We start from the raw sequence: 20221 nt of genomic DNA, 5'->3' as shown, positions 1-20221 counted from the left end.
CCCTCTCCAGAGCTGGCTCTGAAGCTGGCTGTGGTCATTGTCATCCACCTTCTAATGTCCAAGCTCTTCAGGTGTCAAGAGGATTTTTGGGAATTGGTATAAGGTGGATGATGATGGAGGACATCATATCAGGGCTCTGCATGGGGGCTGAAGGGCAGATGCCATCACAGCCTGGTTTTGAAGCTGCTGATAGCTGTGGACCTTGGGTGGCCTGTGAGGGTGAAGCTGCTCCAGCAGCTGCTACTGGAGAAAGGACTGGGACTGGGGTCTGGTGGGATTCCCTGGGAATAACAGATGAGATGTTGGGGTAGATACAACCTCCTTTCACTGAGAACCCACAGCCACTTCTAGGGAGAAGCATCTTGGTCCCAGGAAGGCTTTGAGGTGTCCTTTTGGAGGGAGTTTCTCTTCCTTGAGGTTTCCCTAAGGTCATCTCCCCAGGAGGCAGCTGGATGTCCTTGCAACACTCCTTTGCAAGGGAAGCAGAGTCTGAAGTTTAAACTCATTCTAGTCTTCCAGTCAAGCTTCAGCCTGACCAAGGAAGACCCAACTTCCCAACATGCCCACGCTGGCAGCATTAAGCACCTGCACTTTAGGGGTCTGTCCTGCCTGGTGTTTCTGCCCCACCTTGTCCTGCTTCTCCAGAGCAGGTTCCTGTATCTCCAGACCATCTCAGCTAGCACTGATGGACCTCCACCTTTGCTTTCAGTATCCGTGGAAAACATCTGTCTCTGTCTTCCTTCGCATTTGCTGATTTCTCCTAAACTTGCAGGAAAGCTATATAAATAAGTTTCCACCGTCCTTCTTTGGCTGGAAGAGTCAGGGATGCTGCTCTACTTTTAAGCTGTTGACACTGTCCCTGACACATGTAAATGGGCATTGCCCCAACAATCTCACCATGGATCTGGGAATGAAAATGTCCAGGGATATTCCTAATAAGCAACATGGGCAGGGATAGAGTTTACCACCATGGACCTCCTGTCCCATCGGCCTCAAGTCTGGAGATCAGGCTATGGCACATTTAACTTCCTGGCACAGACAGAACCCCTCTCCTCTGATCTCCTGGTGCCTGGGTCAAACCAAACTCAGAAGTCCTCCAAACTCATCCTCTCTTCCACCTCTCCCAGACCACAGGGGATGTTTAACTGGAAGCACTTGCTGTAGTGGTGTCGAGCTCCCAGCTCCACAGGTGGGTTTCGGAGCTGCCTGTTTTCCCTTCCTGGCTGCCAAGGTCCTTTGGCAACATCATAATTTCTCACATCTTGCTGATGCATCCCCTCTGGAAGACAAAGAGGCCTCAGCTCTTTGCTGGAGGAGCCGGCGCCCTCCTTCTCACCCCAGCCAGACACTGCTGGGAGAGTTGTCTTTTCCCCTCAAACCCACATGAAATGCCCCTTCTGCCAGGCACCAAATCCTTGTCTGACCCCAAACCTGCCTCTCCTCCCATGGCTGCCCCCATGGATCTCCAGAAGCTGAAGCAGGCAGCAGTCATTTCCTCCCACCTGGAGCTCCTGGTGGGCTCTGCAGCCCGTGGTGGGATTGCAGTGCCGTGTGTGAGGGGGCAGCCACACAGCCCCATGGACCAAGAGGTGTCTGCCAGCAGGAGATCACATCCTCTGATCACCTTAGGAGACAGACTGACCCTTCTTGCCCACCACAGGATGGGTTATGGTGTACCCCACGCTCCTGATGCTGCACAGATCCTCCAGCCAGCAGAGACCTTACCCTTGCCCATGTCCCAAGGTGCAGGTCCTGTCCGTATCAGACAGGGAAACCCAGATGTGAGCAGGCTGTGGGGACACCAGAGCAGGGGCTGGTGGCCACTCTGCCACCAGATTCATCTGAATCTCCTTCCCTCCTGCAGGTCATCAACAGGGAGTGGGAGAGAGGGAGCAGTGGAGGGGACTGTATCGAGTGGCTCCTTCCTTCTTTGGATTGTTGTCCCTTTTTTCTAATTGTTGCACAATTTTAGGGCTTTTGTAACATTTTTTGGACAAGCAGGGAAAATATGTTAACAGTGGTTTAAAGAAAGAAATTGAGATCTATCTCTCTCTCTTATATATTATATATATATATAAAAAATATATATACTTACAGGAAATCTCTATGGAAATATTTATTTAAGATGATTGCAAAAAATATATTATAATTAAGAGTATACCAAGCTTTGTCACGTAACAAAATAATCAAGCCCCAGGGAGGGGTCGCTGCCTGTCCCCTCGTGTCTGTTCGTCCGTACGGTTGCAGCTGAAGCCTTTCTCTTCTCTTTTTGTAAGTGCACTCGAACTGTTGAGCAGTGTGACCGTGTTGGATTCAGTGGGAACTTGGGGGGGTGGGGGGGTGGGTAGGGGAGGACTGATTTTGTTTCCTTTTCCTTTGTCTTTTTTGAACCTGCGGCTGTGAACAGAATGATCACTGCTCAAATCGGATGCTCTGTTTGGGGAGGGCGGTGGGGGGGGACGGGGAGCGGGGTGGGTGTGGGAGGGAGGGCGAGTGTCAGTTTTATTCTTGGTGTTCAAGTGCAATAAATAGCTACCAACTTCTGAGCATGGAAACGGATGATTCTCCGTCACTGCAGTGACTCAGACCGTCTGCCACCCCCTTGTCCCTCCATCACCGCACTCCTGTCCTCGAAAGCATCAAGGCTGAGACCAGGCCTTGGGCAGGGGCTGCAGGTATCCTGCTGCCTGCAGGGTGCTGGTACTCCGGACGCTGCCCACCCCTCATCTTCAGCATCTCTGTGGTTTCAGAGAGCTCAGTGTCACGCCCAGACCCAGCTCATTGCCATCCAGCCCTTTTCCCAGGGGCAGGGCTTTGGGTGCTGCAGGTGTCTGGGATCCCCCAGCAGGTGTTTAAGCTAGATGGGGGGTGGGGGTGCCCACTGGGCAGTTTGGGGAAGTTTAGAGGAAGCTGATGGGCACAGGACCTCCAGCTAAGTGCAGAGAGTGTCTGGGGGGCTCCCAGGGGCACCTGCTGGGCTTTGCTCATGCAGGTGGGCTGGTACCTCAAGGGGACTGGAGTCAGGCTGCCACATTCTCTGCTCCTGCTCCACGCCAGGCCCTGGGGTGCCCCCTTGCCCCCTTGTCTCTGCCATCTGTCCCGGCCCTGGCAGGTGTCAGCACTGGAGTGTCCCCCCCAGCCCTGGGCAGCCATGCGTGGCACAGGACACGTGTCCTCTGGATGTGCCACTGCCCCACTGCCTTTTGCCCTTGGTGTCCTCCCTCAGTGCCAACTTTGCCTCCCAACCACACCCCTGGCACAGCTGCAGCTCTATCCCTCCCATCACTTGCTGGTTGATGGCAGCTACCAAAAGAGAGCCCTGAGGATCCCAGGATCACAGTGGGGATTTGGGGAATATGGTAGGATCCCATGAAAGTAGGAAAACCTGAGAAACGTGCAGAGACTGGACCATCTTGGTCAACCCAGAGCAGCCTCATGCTGTGGGAAGGCATCAGGTCCTCCTGCTGCTTCTGGTACTTTGTGGCTGGCAGTACAAACCCCGGAGTCCATCACCCCACACAGACCCCTGTGTGTGCCCCCCAGGGGCCAGCCCAGCCCGGGCTCCCTGGCCAGCACCCACAGCAATGGCTGGGCAGCACCGTGACCTCCAGAGGCCTCCTGCTCAGTAAATAGTGTCAAGGTTAGAGCAAGGGATTCATTGGGGCCATAAATGTTTATGGCAGGCCCTCCCCGCTCCCCAGCCGCCATGGCCTGAGCTTTCCATCAGCCAGGCTTTTATGGCCAGGCTCTAATGATTAACCTGGGGCCAGCAGTCGAAGGTGCTTCAGTTTTGCTGCCAGAGCCACACACCCAGAGTGGCTGGAGCTGGGGGACCCCCATTGCCCCCATGGGCTGCAGCCATGGTGGGGCATGGGGAGGAGGATGGGGACATTCATCAGTGGTCCTGCAGGAGAAAGGAAAGGCACAGCCATCTGGAAATGAGCTCAGCATCCCTGGACAAGAGGAGGTGAGCAGGCAGGAGGACAAAGTGTAGGAGCTGATCCTTGCAGAGGGGCAAAGGCAATAATTAAATCTCTCATGCTATAGGGTGAAGACTGCAGCCTCCTGACAGAATTCACCCTGGAGGCTCAGGCCACAGTGCTGGACCCAGTGCACCAGGAGCACATCCATAATCCAGACACAGACCCTAATTTTGCTTTGCCCTATGGTTTTGTCTTTTACCAGGATAAAGATTTGCAGAATAATATCAGGAGGAGCTGTGCCCCACTAGATGTGCATGGGAAGCTCCTCTAGATATGCCTTTCTTCCATGCTGAAGACCCCCCCCAAATAACCCAGGCAGGGGCTGTGTCACGCAGCTATGGGAGAGCTGATGGCACATGGCAGAAGGCACATGTGGCACAGGGATGATGGGGACTGGCAGCATCAGGTCCAAACAGCCTCATCGAGGAGGTCACCAAGACCCTCAGGCCAGAAGTGCCAGCAGGAGGTGGGACATGGACTAATCTACCCCAAATCACACATGGACACCGAAACCCAGCCCTTCTGCTTTCCCTGGGAAAAGCAGCACTCAGGGCTGGGGCCACACCTTGGATCTCCCTTGGCAATAGACACAGGTCCTCTTTGGACACTGGTCCAACTGAAACCTGTCCCTGACCTCCTGCACACATGAGGGACAGGTTACACCATCTCTTCTGTCCTTTCAAATCACTCCAACCCTGCCAGACATCGCAGGGAAGAGCCACCCTGACCCACTAAGGTCCTTGGGGGATCTACAGCCTGGTTTGTTTATAAAGCCTTTTCTTTTATTCTTCTACTCATTTATTACTGCTCATTTATTAGGTCAAATTGCTTGAGGAGGACACTGATTTGTGCTGGTTTTGCTGGAATACCTCTGTGGGATCAGAGCACTCTGGCACAAGTTGTCCTCTGGGCATGAAGGCTGTTACAGATTCTTTCACACGTGTTTATGGGTTATTGGAGTCACATACAGACAAACACAGAACAGAACAACACACAGGAGCTCCTTCTCCTCCTCCCCACCTCCTGCAGCCTGGACATCCCTCCACCCTGGACAATCCTGAGAGGGGACAGCAGGGCTGGGGCTGTGGGTGGGAGGGGGGCAGCTGTGACACTTCAACCAGACACTGTCACACAAACACATGGACTCATCACACAGTTTGTCACACTGAACAGAAACACATCGGGGGCACCAGGACAGGCAGCAGCTCTGTCCTGGCAGGGCCAGGGTGGTGATGGGAACCTGGCAGGGTCAGCAGCTCCTGACTACTCCTTGAAAGACCCACCAAGCTGTCCTGAAGTGCTGCAGTGCAACCTGTGCAAAATGGGAGGCGAGCTCCCACCCAGCCTCTGGGACGCTGGGTCCCCTCATATCATGGACTCCTCCTCGTCCTCCTCCTCCATCTCCCGGTCCACCTCGATGGCCGTGTTCTCGTAGCTGGTGATGCCCCCGTATTTCCGCATGTGGACCATCAGGGGTTTGGGGGACTGGCTGCCAGCCAGGCTCGCCACGTACATGCCGGTGCGGTTCTCCTCCAGGGATGGGCCCCAGTCCATGGCCGGCCGGCTGGCTTGCTGCACTCGCTGTGGGGGGACAGGCAGAGGGAGCACAGGCACCCCGCAGCCTCACTCCCCAGGAGCACCCCACCCCACAGCTCACCCACCGCTCCCAGAGCCCTGCTGGCCCCCAGGGACTGAAAGAACCCTCAGTGAGGATGGGATGGGGTCAAAAGCTCGTCCTGAGACCTTCTGAGGAAGGTGGTTCTGTCTAAGTGTCTTGCTGTGGGTGGGGAGGTGTCATGAGCTGTGGGTGCTGGTGGCGAGGGCTTGCAGGAGTGAGGGGCTATTGGGGGGCTACAGCCCTGTGCTGTGGGGTTAGAGCCACTCAGACAAGGGGTTAGCCTTGGCCAAGGTGGCTCCTGGCCATGTCACAGTGCCCATGGCTGTGTCAAGCCAGGTTACAGCCAGCAAGTCCTCCAGCAGGGAATTGCTGCCTAGGGAGGGCATCAAGCTCTGCTCCTCTGCTTTTAACAGCCTGGCAAGAGCAGTGAAGGTCTGGGAAAGCTGTGAGCAGCCAGCAGCTCTGTAACCTGCTCTTGGGAGAAGCCTTTCAGGGCAGGGATCCCATCTGGGCTGCCTGCACAGTCTGTCAGCTGCCTGCCTTGCTCTGTCTGTGCCAATTGGGTGCAAAGTCCCAGGTGCCCGTGGCCACCCCACACTGGGGACAATGTGTTTCCTCACAGGGCACAGCAGGCTTGTTTTGGAGTGGGAATGCACACTGGGCTGCCCCTTGGGCAGCTGTTTACTCAGTACCTGCCTGGCATAAAGGGAAGCAGCACTGCTGGAAATGCTTTGGGATGTGCCATCTCTCACACCCCATGGGACACACAGCTCCAGGAGAGAGGATACAGAAACTCCCAGAAGATACTGACTTGGCAGGGGCTTGTGCTCCCTGCTGCATATTTCTGGGATGCTCCCTAGCAGTGTCAGGCCCCAGTACCTCCTACCTCCCACAGCGTCCCTTCTTCTTGGAGCACAGCCACCACCATGCCCATGGGAATCATCAGGCAGGAGAGGACTCCCATGAGGATGCCCAGGACCTCTGCCCAGGTGGGGAAGCGGTAGTTGCCATACTCAGAAGGCTGGTACTTGACAATGTTATACACCAGCAGAGCCTGTGGGATGGGAAGAAAGTGAGATCATCCCAGAGGGCTCATGCTTAAAAAAGGCCTGGAGATGATGGACACCTCCCAGAAGAAGGATGGTCTCTGGGGCAGGAGGTGCCAGCAGAGTAACTTATCACACTGGGAGGTCACCCAGGGATACTGGCAGCACCATGGTTTTCCAGCACCACCCAGCAGCTCAAGCTGAGCACTTTACCATCATGGTGGCCGGGGATAGGACCATCCAGCAAGCTCTGAAGTAGGGGCCTGGTTTGAATCCCAGCATCATGTGGATATCTCGGCAGAACCTCTTCATGCCTGCAGGAGGGAGAGGCACTCAGAAGCTTTGACCCCCCTGCCAGAGCCTTGTGCCTGTACCAGGCTGCCCTGCACTGATCACAAGCAGTGGTTTGTATCCTCCACTGCCATCTCCCCTGACCCATCTGGGAGGTGCAGGGGGGGCCCAGCTGGTGCTGCCTGAAGGACCAGGCTCAGCACCACGTGTATCTTTGGAGAGGTGAATCAATGACAGTCAAGAAGAAACAGGTGATGGGAGCAGAGTCTCATGCTCCACTGTGAGGCTGCTGGTTTCCCCTACTGCTGCCTCTAAATTCCTCTCTTCATACAGACAGCACCTCCTTCCCTGTGCCCCTGTGGGGACAGGCAGCCTTACCATAGACACGTGTCACCACAAGGCAGGTAGTGATCACCACCACCATGAGACCAAAGCCAGCACTGTAGTCATCCAGTAGGACCAGCCAGTACATCCCACCCTGTGGACACAAAGCACACAGGCCAGCATCTCCTGGACCATCATCCCAATAAACCTCCACCCATGTCCTCTGACTTTTGGGGACCCTGGGGAGGACAGCAGTCACCAGCCTCAAGAGACATCAGTCTCTTCATGGGGGTGGTGTAGGGATGGGAATGGTGCTGTCACTCCCCATGGCCCTCACACCTTCTGGAAGCCCAGGCTTGTCTCTCTTTCACTGGTTATCTGATATGAAAATGAAAACTTGGCCCCTGACCTAAGTTCTCCCTAAAATGAGTCCCTAGTTGGTCGCCACAATGGGTCCATCCCCACAGCCATACCTCTGTCGTGAGGATGAGCCCCATGAGGAAGAGGGCGATGCAGATGACAGCTGAGAAGGAAGCTTTCTTTGGCCGCAGGTAGTAGGGGAATTCATCTGTCACTGCCGTAACGATGGTCTCCATAAATGCAAACTGCAGGCACAGGAAGAGAGGCTCCCCTGAGCCCTCAGGCTGCCTGGAGTCCACGGCTGTCTCCGTGGGCTCTGTCCTTACCTGGCTGTCCAGGCCCAAGGTTAACAGCATGAAGAAGAACAGGAAAGACCAGAATGGAGAAAGGGGGAGCATTGTCATGGCCTGGGGGTACACCACAAAAGCCAGACCAGGACCTAGGGGAGGCAAAGGACAGCAGGGTGAAAAGGTGGTGACAGAGCTGGGCGTGGGGGGATGGAGGAGAGGAGAGCTCAGCAGAGCAGCACCATGGCAGAGATTTGCCAGGATTCTGGCAAGATGGGCAGTAAGGGTCCTATGGCAGAGGTTGGAGAAACAGCCTGCTCCTTGCTCAGGAGCTCCTTCATTAGACAGCACTTGTTACTCAATATTTACACCATGGGAACTTATCTGCCCCCTTCCCTCCCCTGGCCAGCTGAGCATCCACCTTCCTCCCTCATGCTGATACCCTCAGGCACCGTCCATCCTGGAAGGGATGCTCCTCAGCACACCCAGCCAGAGGGGGAAGGGGAAAACATCTTCATTTGGTCTCACCTGCTTTTGCCACCTGGTTAACAGGGACCCCAAGCTCCTGGGACATGTATCCCAAAACGGAGAAGATGGCAAACCCTGCCAGGATGCTGGTGATGGCATTGCCCAGGGTCACTATGAAGGTGTCCCTACAGAGAAGGAAGAAGATGCTCTGAACTTGGCCATTCCTTCCCACCCCACACAAGTGCAGGGTGGCACTGCCAGCCCCAGATGCCACAGTAAGGTGACCCAGTGCCTGTCCTTCAGGGCCTCTCATGGTAAGTGCTTTCCAGGGTCAAAAGGAGCATATATTTAATGGATAATACTGTGTGGTTCCTCCAAAGCTTTCTGTCCCCTGTGGATGGGATTGGACCAAATGTCACACTCATCTCTTTCAGTGAACTGCATTGGATGCTGGGGACAGGGCACACAGGCACAACTCCAGCCTCAAATGTCCTCAGCTTCCAGCACCTACAGCCCAAAATATCTGAGCTGAGTGCTCTACCTTGGTGCTTAGGAGAATCCCTCTGCTGTCAAGCCTGCACATAGTGCCAGGTATTCCCCCAGTGCAAGGAGCAGAGCGAGGTGACTGTGCTGCACCACGTGCTTCTGCTGGCTTTGAACCCACCAGCTCAGGTTTTCACGGCTCCCCACAGCCCATAATTTTTACAAGACAGCAGCTGACTCTCACCTGTAGATATTCTGATGGAAGGTGTTGTATGAGGCGAAGGTGAGGAGGCCCCCAAAGCCCACCCCAAGGGAGTAGAAAATCTGCAGAGCTGCCTCGATCCACACCTGGCGAAAGAAGCAGTTCTGAGGAGAGCAGGGGTTTGGAATCCTCCACATGAGGAAGATGACATTAGAAATCTGCTTCTCCAGTGCTCCAAGCATGCACAGATTATGGGATATTTGTCTTTCCTTGTTAACACTCACCACCACTAGTGGATCAGCCGGCTACTGGAAGGGCTAATAAGAATGCTTTAGGGCCAGCCCAGTGTGGCATTAAATGCCCTTGTAAAACTGGGTGGTCTCTTGATGACCCCCACTCCACATGCTGGGATTTCTTGAGAACAACAAACGTCAAATCCACCACGGGCACCCATCAGCCCATCACAGGTTTGGGGATGATCATGCCCATGGTTCTGGTACTCAGTGGAATTTTAGTACCATCCCATCCGTGCAGAGCCATAAACACATGCATAGGGTGGTGATACATGGGAATAGTGGCCCAAACAAGGTATGGGATAAAGATTTTTGGTCTAGGAGCAACCAAGAGAGCTTTAGGTTAGAGTGTGGCCAGAAAAGACACCTGAGTAAGGGAACTGCTTCTGTGGCATTCAGGAGGTAGCAGGAGAAGTTTCATTTTTTTGTCTTGAACAAATTGCACAGCATCCTACTCACCTTGGAAGACAGCAAGTGATCAAACTGGGGTGTGAGGTAAAACTGGATCCCCTTCCAGGCCCCCTCCAGGGTCACACCACGAATGAGCAGCATCACCAGGATGAGGTATGGGAAGGTGGCAGTGAAGTACACAACCTGTGGGAGAGCAGAGCCAGCTGGGAGAGCTGGGAATGAGAGCATGGCATGAGTGCTGCCCCCACGCCCTGTCCCTAGGGTGGGACACATCATCCTAGGCTGCAGCAGGGCCAGTGTGCCAGCCCTGCTGGTTTCTGGGTGTGCAAGGCATCCCCAAAATACCTTATACCCAGCTGATGCTGTTTGTGGGTCTCACTTTCCCAGAGGTGCAGAGCTGCACACACTGGTGAGCATCACTGTAGCCTCCCCAGAGGAGAGCAGCCAGCCCTTACCTTGCCAGAGGATTTGACTCCCTTAAGGATGCACAGATAAACAATAGTCCAAGAGAGGAGCAGGCACAGACACAAGTTCCAGCGAATCCTCCCAGGATCCCCAATCCCCGAGCTGCCTTGGATGTGCAGGACATACCGGCTAGGGAGGAAGGAGAGCTGCTAGTGAGCATGGGCTGCCTTCTTCCAGAGCCCTCTGACCCTAGAAATGCCTCTGCTGCAAAATGACCTTGTCAACAATCACAGGCACTGGCAGCTCCTTGCCAAGCAAACAGGAACACTTGGAGAGATTTCTCCACCACATATTAAAGAGCCCAGAAGGGATGCCTGGCATCTCGAGAGCAAATTGCCAGCCATTCCAGACGTGGGATGCATTTTAGTCTAGCATATCTCCAGGCCAACAAAGCAGTGCTAGAACATGGACACCTCCCACATCCCAGTGGCTAAACTGAGCTGTCAGCCAGAGCTGAGCACACGAGCCCATTGCTGCACCCACACCACCACCCGTGAGTGAGACCTGCAGCATCTGTGCTGTGAGACGTGCAGATCCTCACCCCCATCCCATCCCATCCTCTCCCTGACTGGATACCAACCATGTCCCCAGGCCTGGCTCGGGCTGCCCTCGTTACCTCCAGTACTCCTCGCTGGGGCTGACGGTGTTGCTGATGTTGACGGGGAGGGTGCTGTTCCCCGCCTTGATGACGTGGTGGTCCAGGCACAGGTCAGTGTTCCACCAGTTGCCACAGTGCTGCCAGGGCAAGTCGCTTGTGAGGGATGCAAAGAGGTAGAAGAGAACGTAAGCAATGATCATATTGTAGTAAATGGCCACCAAGGAGACGATGAGGATCGTGCCCATGCCAACGCCTGAAGGAAGGAGAGGGTAAAGAAGGAGTGAGCTGGAGCAGAGCAAAGCACATCCAAAAGCAGGGTCAGACACTGCACCTCAGCAGCCAAATGATCAACCAGTCCAAGGTTCACCTGCTGGGGGAGCCACTTATTGCCATTATAACACCTGGACATGCCTTCTCTGCATTGATGACCTATTGCCTCATGCAAAAAGCTTTACACCAGCTTAATGTTGAGAATAAAAGCATTTGATCTGAATTTTTATTTCAAATGCTTTATTCTTACCTTTGTTTTTAACAGGTATTGCTTAGTTTTCATGCTCTATTTTGTACAATAGCTGATTTAATAATCTTCATACCATTTCTAGAGCTGGCCATGTCATCCAGAGCCCTCAAAGACTGACCAATCTCATGCATACCCTGCAGCTACTATAACAGCTATCTCAAAATTCCAGCCTGCCACACCTTCCCCCAGGTTCTTTTGATTCTAACAAGAGTTTTGAGGACCATGGGATGTTGCTGCTGGTCCATGTCCTCATCAAAGAGCTCTTGCAGAGGTCCCTCAGAGGCTCTGGACTTCGCTCACGCACCTTTAAAGAGAGGGCTGATCTTCCACACAGCAAGTGGCCCTAGGCTGGAGAACTGGCCAAGTGACAGCTCCATGAAGAAGATGGGAATCCCACAGATGGCCAGCATGATGAAGTAAGGAACCAAGAAAGCTCCTGCAAGAAGAAAAAAAAAAAAAAAAAAAAAATCTTGAAAGTAATACAGAACAAACACCTAAACCCTAACTGAGAATAAAGCACATTCAATATTTTTGGCTCTGAGGGATCTACATAAAAATCAGGAAGGTGGGGAGGAGCAAGAGCTCCCTGTTAGTGTAGGAGAAAGGGGCTGTGAATCACCTGGTGCTGTGCTTCCCCACTGCTTCCACCTCTCCTTTCTCTTTGAATCTTTCACAAACACCATGAAATTCTCCGGTTATTATTGCTCTGGGAGGAGTAGAACCAGCATTTTGCACTATCACCCAGGGCTCTTGCATTGCAAAAAGTTCACTCTCTCCTTTGATAGCTGGGAAGGGTTTGCTGACCCTGCTGAGTCCTGGAGGACCCCAGACCAAGAAGCTGCTGGACACCAGGAGAGCTGGTGTTTGGTTCAGCGTGGAGACAGGGGTTTGTGCAAGGCCAGGAATACAGAGATGTGCTTGCAAATCCTTTCCCCACATGGATACAGGGGATTAAAGCACCAAACAACCATGGGGAGGGCAGGAGGAGGCTTTACCCCACAGGTGCTACTTTCCAGCCCTAGGAAGGGGAAGGGATACTGTACCAGCCCAGGTCAGTGGGTGGGAGACTGACCACTGCAAAGGATGCCCAAGTACCTCCTCCGTTGGTGTAAGCCCTGTAGGGGAACCTCCAGACGTTTCCAAGGCCCACGCAGTACCCGATGCAGGAGAGGAGGAAATCCAGCCGCCCTGTCCAGTTCCCTCTGTCCTCTGGGCACTCAGAGCCCAGCTCCCCATCCTGGCTGCTGGGGCTTACCAGGAGATCTGGTGTCACTGGCTGAGTGAGGGACCAGGGTATGGGAGAGGGCAGACAGGGGTTGAGCAAGGAATAAAAACAGAGAATGAAGAATGGGAGAGAGGGAAGAAATGCCAAGAACTCGCGAGTGAATTTGTGACCCCAAGTCACAGCACGGACACTCGTCCCTTGGGAACACCCTGCCCCAGCAGGCTCTGTTCCCCACCTCAGCCACTGCCCTGCTCTGCCACTGAGCAAACAAAAAGGATAAATGTGATCCCACATGGGCACAGCTCTCCTGGGAAACGTGGGATTGTCCCAGTTCATTCTGGGAAGGTTCACCAAGACCCAGCTCAAACCCAGGCTCCAAAGACATCCTTTCAGGGGGCCACAATAAACTTTCTGCATCTTCCTGCAGAATATGGGCATGAGGGCAGGGGGAGAAGCACTGTGGCATGCCAGGGAGCATGACACCCAGCCCCATGTGTGCTGCCATGCCAGGCACTCAGCTCTGTGCATTTTTCAACTTTTCCAACTGCCAAAAGCCTGCACTGTGGGAATTTAGTGACACTCCCAGTTGTTCCTGCTAAGAGATGAGAGACCTCCTTCCAGAATTCCTAATGTGCTCTGGATCAATGCAGCACAGGCAGGGCATTAACCCATTCCCTTCCTCCCCACTGCCTCAGCCCTGCAAGTGGAACTGTGAGTCCTGCAATCCATTTGGGCTGGGGTGATGCACCAGGAGGGCAGCTCCGTGTTTGTATGGGTCTACATCAGGTTTGTAGTGAGGTGCTCAGTCTGAATTCCCCCAATTTCCTGATCTCAGGAGAACAGGGAAAGCATTCCCACTGACTCCAGAGCTGAAAGCCTGAGCCAGCAGCTGCCAGAAGAGATCCCATCACAGATACACCCACAGCAAAACCAGGCAGCAAAAAGGGGTGGAATGAGGATCCTGTCCCTGTGTCACCATGTGTTGCTGTACCTGGCACAGGAGTTTATCATCTTTCTGTTGAGGCACAGGAGGATTCTGGTGTCCCTGCTGACAAGGTACAAAGACCAGGGCTGGAGGAGCCCATTTGGGAACCTTTTCTTCTTGGGCTCTCTGAAGAAAAAAAGCAGCCATCTCCCTGTCTTTGTTCACAATTGTAGAAACAAACCCATGGGATGAGGTTGAGGGAGGGGGACCTGGGTTTGGAGGATCAGCCAGAAGGAGTTGTGGGTCTCCTGTACCAGCGTGCACTGGTGTTCAGAGCTGCAGCAGACTCCAGGCCCCAGGAGGCCAGAGCTGGCTGGTGATCAGAGCTGAGTGCTGCCCTTTTGTGGCCTCACGGAAGGGGCAGCCACCTCCTCTCCTCCTCCTCTCCAGCTGGACTGGACTGGAGGATGATCCTGCTGCTGGTTCCCATGGAGATGCTGAAGGAGAGGGCTGCCAGCTCCCACCCTGTGCAGGGTGCACCCCAAACCCCCAGCTGCTGGCACTGCAGACATGCTGCTTGCAGCCCAAAAGCACCAAACACAGAGGCAAACTCCTCCCCATCCCCACCTGGTGCACAAACACCTCGAGGGACAGGACAAGGGCACACTCTTCCCAGAGCCAACCTGAAATGTGCAGCTCCAGCAAAACTCTTACATCAAAATCCTCTGTGAAAAGCCCATCCCTCCTGGATGCCACTATCACAAGGCAAGGGCCAGAAGAAAAAGTTGCAAAAACACAGGCTGAAAAGTCCAAATATGACCCAACTGTAATACTGTGCTATAAAACCATCAGTACCTGGCAACCCCCCTGCAGCTGTTGAACACAGCTCTGTGGTTCAGTAGCACCTCCAGGCCATGGCTGTGCCTGCTAATTAGCCCAGCACACACAGCGTGTGCCCACAGCTATCTGTGCTTGCAGGGGATGCACAGGCTGCTCTGAACTCCCTCCCAAAGATTTCAGCAGCTAAAACCTGTACTCACAAAGATCCCTGCCAGGTAGGCGTCATCACACTTGAGTCTTCCCCTTGCAAAATAATGCTTCTCTGTCCATCACACTGGCTGGGGAGCTCTTGTTTTCCAGATTTGAGTAACAGAAAACCAGCAAGCAAGGGATGCTGGAAGACCATTAAATCCTGTTGCCTAATTCCTGCATCTCTGTCTGGATCCCAAATACCTGCAGGAAGGCACAGGTAGAGCTGCAAGATCTCATTACATGTGGATGCCTTTCCATGAGATGTAGCACAGAAATCAACAGAGAAGCAGCAAGAGGAAATGAAAGGAAGCAATGGGGTCTTTTCCAAAATCCAAATGGCCTGGTCCCCACCTCTGTCACCATTTCAAGGGCCATAGGATGTAGTTTGTCACTTGTGTCTCAATAATGACTGCCCCCTTGATCTGGAGCTCTGCAGCTCAAATTTAGGACCCCAGAGCAGAAAGCAGAGACCACTCAAATGTCAGATAAATGGGTATGTCCCCATTGAGCAAGCTGAGGAGATACAGGTCAGGGATGCTGCTGGAAAACACACATAAAGTGACTCCCTGACTGCAATGCTAAAAATTCCCCCAAATACCAGCCTTTCTATAGAAATCACAGAAAAACTGGCCTATTTACCTGACTTGAAATGAATTACAAAGCACAGTATTTAAGGCTTCCAGCCCATCCTTGTCCCAAATCACAGAGGGAAGCACACCTCCCTTCTCCTGACTGCTGGGAATCTCACACACCAGCTTGACTCTATAGCTTTTTTTTAGGATTAATGCTCTCTTTCAGCCTCTGTCATAACAGAAATTCTCTTTTTCAGCAGCAGCTGAAGTGCTTCAGCATTGCTCTAATGCTTTCCACCATCAGTTGCCATCCTTCAAGCCGAGCTCCCGTCTCGCAGTTATAAACAGACGGGGACTAACAGCTCCCTTGGCAACCACGGCCTCTTTGAACACAGCATCACTTCCCATTATTCACCAAAAGATGCTCCCAAAGAAATCAGCAAAGCAAAGGTCACTGGGAAGAAAAAGCACTTTAGTTTCTGCCAAGATAAGAACTCAGGTCTGTAAGGAAACGCCTCTGTGCTAATTATTTTCTCTAAACCAATTTACTTAAACCAAAACTCAGCTGTATCTGAGAGAAGAAACTGCAGCCAGATCAAAGGTATGTTTTCATCCTATTTTGTCTCCATTCAGACTGGCATTGTGGGGTTATTTTGTCAGTGTTTTGTGTGTGATCACAGCCTTTGAGCAGGAGAAATACCACCCGGCACCAGATTTCTCCCCTGTGGATCTGAGCACAGTGAGTCTCGAAAGTGTGAGTCACTTCAGATTAGTTTGAATTGCTTGTTAATCTCTGAGAGAAAAAAAAAATCTTAAATAGGCATAAAAATTCATTCAAATGTAATATCACTTACAAAGTGAAGTAAATAAAGCACTGCTATGGTGAGGAAGAGCCCCTCGAAGGGCTGAACTGACCCTGGGTGACCCCAGCCCGGCGTCACAGCTGATGCCATGAGAGGGAGCAAGTGATGGCAGAGCCAGCACAAGGATGTTGGAGATGGCTGAGGCTAAAGCAAACTTATTACAGCAATGTCCAGAGCGTAGGGAGTATGCACAGATACAAATGCTTGTGGTTTTTCCTCTGTTTTTTTCCTCTGGGGAAGTTTCAAGGCAGTTTGTGGCAGGCAGAGGAGGGCAGTGGCTCAGGTAGGAAGATGCTGCTCAGCAGCCTGGACAGGTTTGGGAAGGGGCAGCAGGAACCATGGCTCCCACTACTGGCTCTAGTGGGATTTAGTCCATTTCTATCATAAAAAACCCAAAGGAAATAATAAAATAAATGAAAACAGCACTCAGCTCTTCTGGAAATACCATTATGCAAAAACCAGCCTGAAATCCTTAGAGCCTGAGACAGGTCTTCTCTAATCAAGAGGTATTTCCATATGTCTAAAATATGTCTGGTAAGAAGAGCTTAAAACTCCACCTCACCAATGGGAAGTGGATCAAAATGAGAGGAAGAGGAGGCTGTTAGGGCCCTGGGTGGCTGCTGCAGTGGGGATGGGCACATCTCTTCATCAGCCACCACCAGGTCCAGGCAAGCCCCATGCCAGCATTGAACACGGTGGTCCCAAGGTGGCTGTGAGCACCAGGTCCTCCATCTGGAGCTCAGCAATAGTATTTTTGGGTAACGAAGGACAGAGGGCTCCGAGCAACACTGGGAATGGGGAAAATAACTCCAGAGACATCTGCTTTCCATCCCAACTGATCACCACAGGACTAAATGAATTCCTGAATAAATGCTGAAGAGGGTCACCAGCATCAAGTGACTCAGAAAGGCATTGGAAGGGGCAAAGACCACTTTTAATGGATCTTGCAGTCACAAAGCCATCTGGAAAAGCAATTTGTAAGAAAGAGGAAGAAAGAGAAGAGCCAAACGATGCCTCCAAACAACAGTGGAGAAATAGGCTGTCAGGGCCTGCTAGCTGTCACCAGGATACTGCTGGATTTTGTACGTCATTCCCCAATATCCGAGGAATTTCCTGGCAGGGATAAAACTCTCCTGGGTTTTCATTCATTCAACAGAGTCAACCTGCCCTGTGTTCAATGGGCATGGTTTGGCACAGGGTGTAGCTGAAGAGGCTCCGAGCCCTGGGTCACTGCCTGGGATGCTCCAGGAAGGGCTGACCCATTCAGCAGCAGCACATGCCCATGATGGAGCTGTGGGTGACAGTGTCTCTGCCACCCTGCTCCACTGTGTCCCCACAGAAAGGACTTGGTCCTCAGTGTGGGGGAAACGGGAATTCAGACTGATAAGAGCAAAGTGGCAGTGGAGGGGAGCCTGGGATGGGAAAGCCTGAGAATTGGGTTAAAAAAGCGTTTCCAGCAGGATATAAAAAGGGTTTGTAGCTCTGCCCTGAACCCAGAGTTCAGCATCCAGCTGACCCCACTTCACCCACACCCCTTTAAACCCTACGGAGGAGGATGAGGAGGCAACCCGAGCTGCGGGTGGGAAAGGCACTGCCCAGCCCCTGCGCTCATCGCCGGGAGGGCCCCCGAGCCCGGGCAGTCCCGGGGCTGCTGCAGCAGCGATGCGGGGTGCCAGGCTGCGGGAGGCAGCTCTGCCCCCGTGCCACCCAGGGCGCCCGGCCAGACACAGCCTGAGTCAGCCGGCGCCGGCAGGCAGGGCGGGGGCAGCGGAGCCTCCGCTCGGGCGGAGCGCCGCGCACGAAATGCCCCATCCCGCTGCCACGATCCCGCTTTGGCCCCGCGCTCCAACGCCATTCCCTCATATCCCGCTGATCCCGGTCGGCTGCCCACGAAGGCTCCCGAGGACGGGATGCGGGGCATGACTCCCCCGCTCCCAGCCCGGGGCTATCCCCGCTTCCTCTCCCAGCCCTGGGGTCCCCTCGCTCCTGGCTGTCACCAGCCCGGGGTACCCCTGGCCCCGGCTGCTATCGCTGGGGCATCCCCGCTCCCGGCTCTCACCTTCCGGAGATGCTGCTGCCGAACCTGCTTCATCCTGTTGCTATGCGCTCCCCGCTCCGGCACTTTTCGTCTCGCTCTCTCCGGCGCCGGGGAGGGCGAAGGGGGAGCGGGGGACGATGGCCGGCACGGAGGGGTGGGCACGCACCTGCTGCCGGGCAGGGCTGGGACGAGAGGAGCGAGGCTGAAGGAAAGGTTTGCCTGGAGTGGAGGATGGCTGCGTGCGGAGCAGGGAGGGAGGAGGGAGGTCTGTCTGTCAAAAGCACTCCCGGCGGGGAAAAGGGGGCTCCGGGACCTCAGCCCCCCACCCGGGCAGCGAGGGAGAACGGCTGCTGCCTTACTCGCACCACAAATGCATCAGGTGTCCCCAGGTGTCCCAAAGACCTGATTGTGGGGTCACTCTGTCACTGAGCACCCCATGTAGAGATGGCAGCAGATGCCAGCACCTCACAGCACCTTCCTGTCCGGCTCTGAGATGACTTTCCTATGGCAGGACACAGCTGGAGCTTGAGCAGATGAGAAGTGATTGTTGCCCATGCTGCCTGAGCCCAGCACTCAGTCCAGGGGAGGGGGATGCTCCACAGCCACCAGTCCCTTTGGGTAGAACACATCCCACCACACCAAGGGCAAGAGCAATCCTTGGGCAGTGCCCAAGCTGAGCATCTGAGCCCAGCATATCATGGCCCCAGTGCTGGAGCACAGGTCACATCTCCAGGGTCCAGATGTCCCAGTTTAAATCAGAGTGGGATACTGGAGCCCCAGTGTCCAGGGAGATGCTGGCTTTTCACCCTCATACTCAGTCACATTCCCAATGACGTGGCAGAGCTGGTCTGTGCCTTCTCCTCCCATTTTCATGGTGGAAATGGGAGAAAGGACAACCCCACATGCTGCAGGACCAGCGTGGGACCAGGACACCTCCAGACTCACAGTGGGACTCTTTCCCATGATAATATCCATTTGTCCATCACTTCATCCCTCGACTGTGCCCAGTGCTCTGACACCAGGTGTGTCCCTTTTCCTTGCAAGTGCCCTACAGGCTCCACCTGAGCCAGACTTCTGCCCAGGCTTTACTGAGGCTTAATGTGAGTGGGAATGAGGAGAGCAACGACAGGGCTGGAACAGAGCGAACCCAGCCTGCCTGATATAAAAGCAAACATCCAGGACATCTAATGGCAGTTGTACTCCTACAGCCCTCTAAGCACTTCTGAAAATTTTCCCTGAAAGGAAAGGTATTCTCAGCATAAAGACACATTTCTGCAGGAATCCATATATGATGAAGTGGCTCAGCATTTGCACAATGGGTCTTTTAGAGCTAATATTTACCTGGATTTCCCAGAGAAAAGAGGAAAGAGCAGAACTAGATAACCCATCAAACATCTCTTTTCACACACTCACATCTTCCTCAAAAATAAAACTATCTCTGGGAATTCACTCAGGCTGGTTTTACTTGCCTTGGACTTGCCCACCACTTCTCCCTCTCCCAGACGGTGGCTGGAAGTGCTGAGCCTGGAGCTGGAGCCCTGAGCCAGGCTGATGGCCAGGGGCTGCATCAAGCACTGTTCCTACCTCAGCCTCCATGCAGGGCAGGGATGCTTTGTTTGCCTTTCATGCCAGTGCAATCTGAATCAGAGAGCCTGGTGCCACCTTCTTACAGCTGTCCCAGCCCCACGTCACCAGCACAGACTGATCCCTACTCAAACCATTCAGCATTCCTGGGCAGACTTCATGGCCTCATCTTCTAGTGTCCAGGGCAGTATTTTTCATTAGAGACACCCTGGACTGATGGTGCCCTGAAATGTCCATGCTGATACCAATTCTTCCAGGATGCTCTGTACCTGGAACTCGCTCTTCTGGTTTGCCTGGTGCTGCTCTGGTAGCACCAGCAGCTCTTCATAGCCTGGGACTCATCACCAGGGAGTAGATGTCCCACCTCAGGGACCTGGGATGTTTCAGCTTAGCATTGCAGGGCTGGACTACATCTTGCATTGCCCTGGAGCTGCCAAGAAATGCACTTAATGGAACAGAACACCCCAGAGGCAGAAAAAAACAAAAGGAGCAGTGCAATCTAGGGACCCCAAAAGCCCCAGGAGAGGACAGGGGTGTGCACAACTGTCCCTGTGCCCTGATCCCCAAGGAGCTGGCATTAGGTAGCACACACAGGGCTTGCAAGCATTTCCTAGCAATTTTTGTCTTCTCCCA

General features: G+C 53.6%; 1 protein-coding gene across 3 annotated transcripts; it reads right to left on the bottom strand.

Annotated features, from left to right (window-relative positions):
• Nucleotides 1–4758: 4758 nt before the first annotated feature.
• Nucleotides 4759–18363, bottom strand: SLC6A7 (solute carrier family 6 member 7). 3 transcript variants are annotated; one of them, XM_021552288.4, is made up of 14 exons: nucleotides 18026–18224; nucleotides 12445–12625; nucleotides 11654–11785; nucleotides 10848–11082; nucleotides 10222–10360; nucleotides 9815–9949; nucleotides 9105–9208; nucleotides 8438–8562; nucleotides 7949–8061; nucleotides 7736–7867; nucleotides 7317–7416; nucleotides 6861–6961; nucleotides 6488–6655; nucleotides 4759–5564 (listed from the first exon to the last, which is right to left on the bottom strand). In XM_021552288.4, exons 1-14 carry the CDS (start codon nucleotides 18056–18058, stop codon nucleotides 5349–5351), a joined length of 1914 nt encoding a protein of 637 aa, XP_021407963.1. In that variant the 5' UTR covers nucleotides 18059–18224; the 3' UTR covers nucleotides 4759–5348. The 3 variants fall into 3 exon arrangements, with proteins under 3 accessions (XP_021407963.1, XP_077642801.2, XP_085447521.1); XM_085591395.1 differs by having other exon boundaries at nucleotides 5096–5564; nucleotides 6481–6655; XM_077786675.2 differs by having other exon boundaries at nucleotides 7736–8061; nucleotides 18026–18363.
• Nucleotides 18364–20221: the final 1858 nt, after the last annotated feature.

This window comes from Lonchura striata, chromosome 13, assembly GCF_050655825.1.
Source record: "Lonchura striata isolate lonStrDom1 chromosome 13, ASM5065582v1, whole genome shotgun sequence".
In the NCBI taxonomy this organism is placed as follows: Eukaryota; Metazoa; Chordata; class Aves; order Passeriformes; family Estrildidae; genus Lonchura; species Lonchura striata.
This window is presented reverse-complemented; position numbering and strand designations above follow the sequence as displayed.

Coding starts and splice junctions, on each gene's coding strand:
- SLC6A7 (XM_085591395.1), bottom strand. CDS start 18,058: ATGAAGCAGGTTCGGCAGCAGCATCTCCGGAAG. Junction 9,209..9,814: donor ATCACTTGCTGTCTTCCAAG/GTGAGTAGGATG, acceptor TTCTTTCGCCAG/GTGTGGATCGAGGCAGCTCT. Junction 6,656..6,860: donor TATCCCCGGCCACCATGATG/GTAAAGTGCTCA, acceptor CCCATCCCACAG/GCTCTGCTGGTGTATAACAT.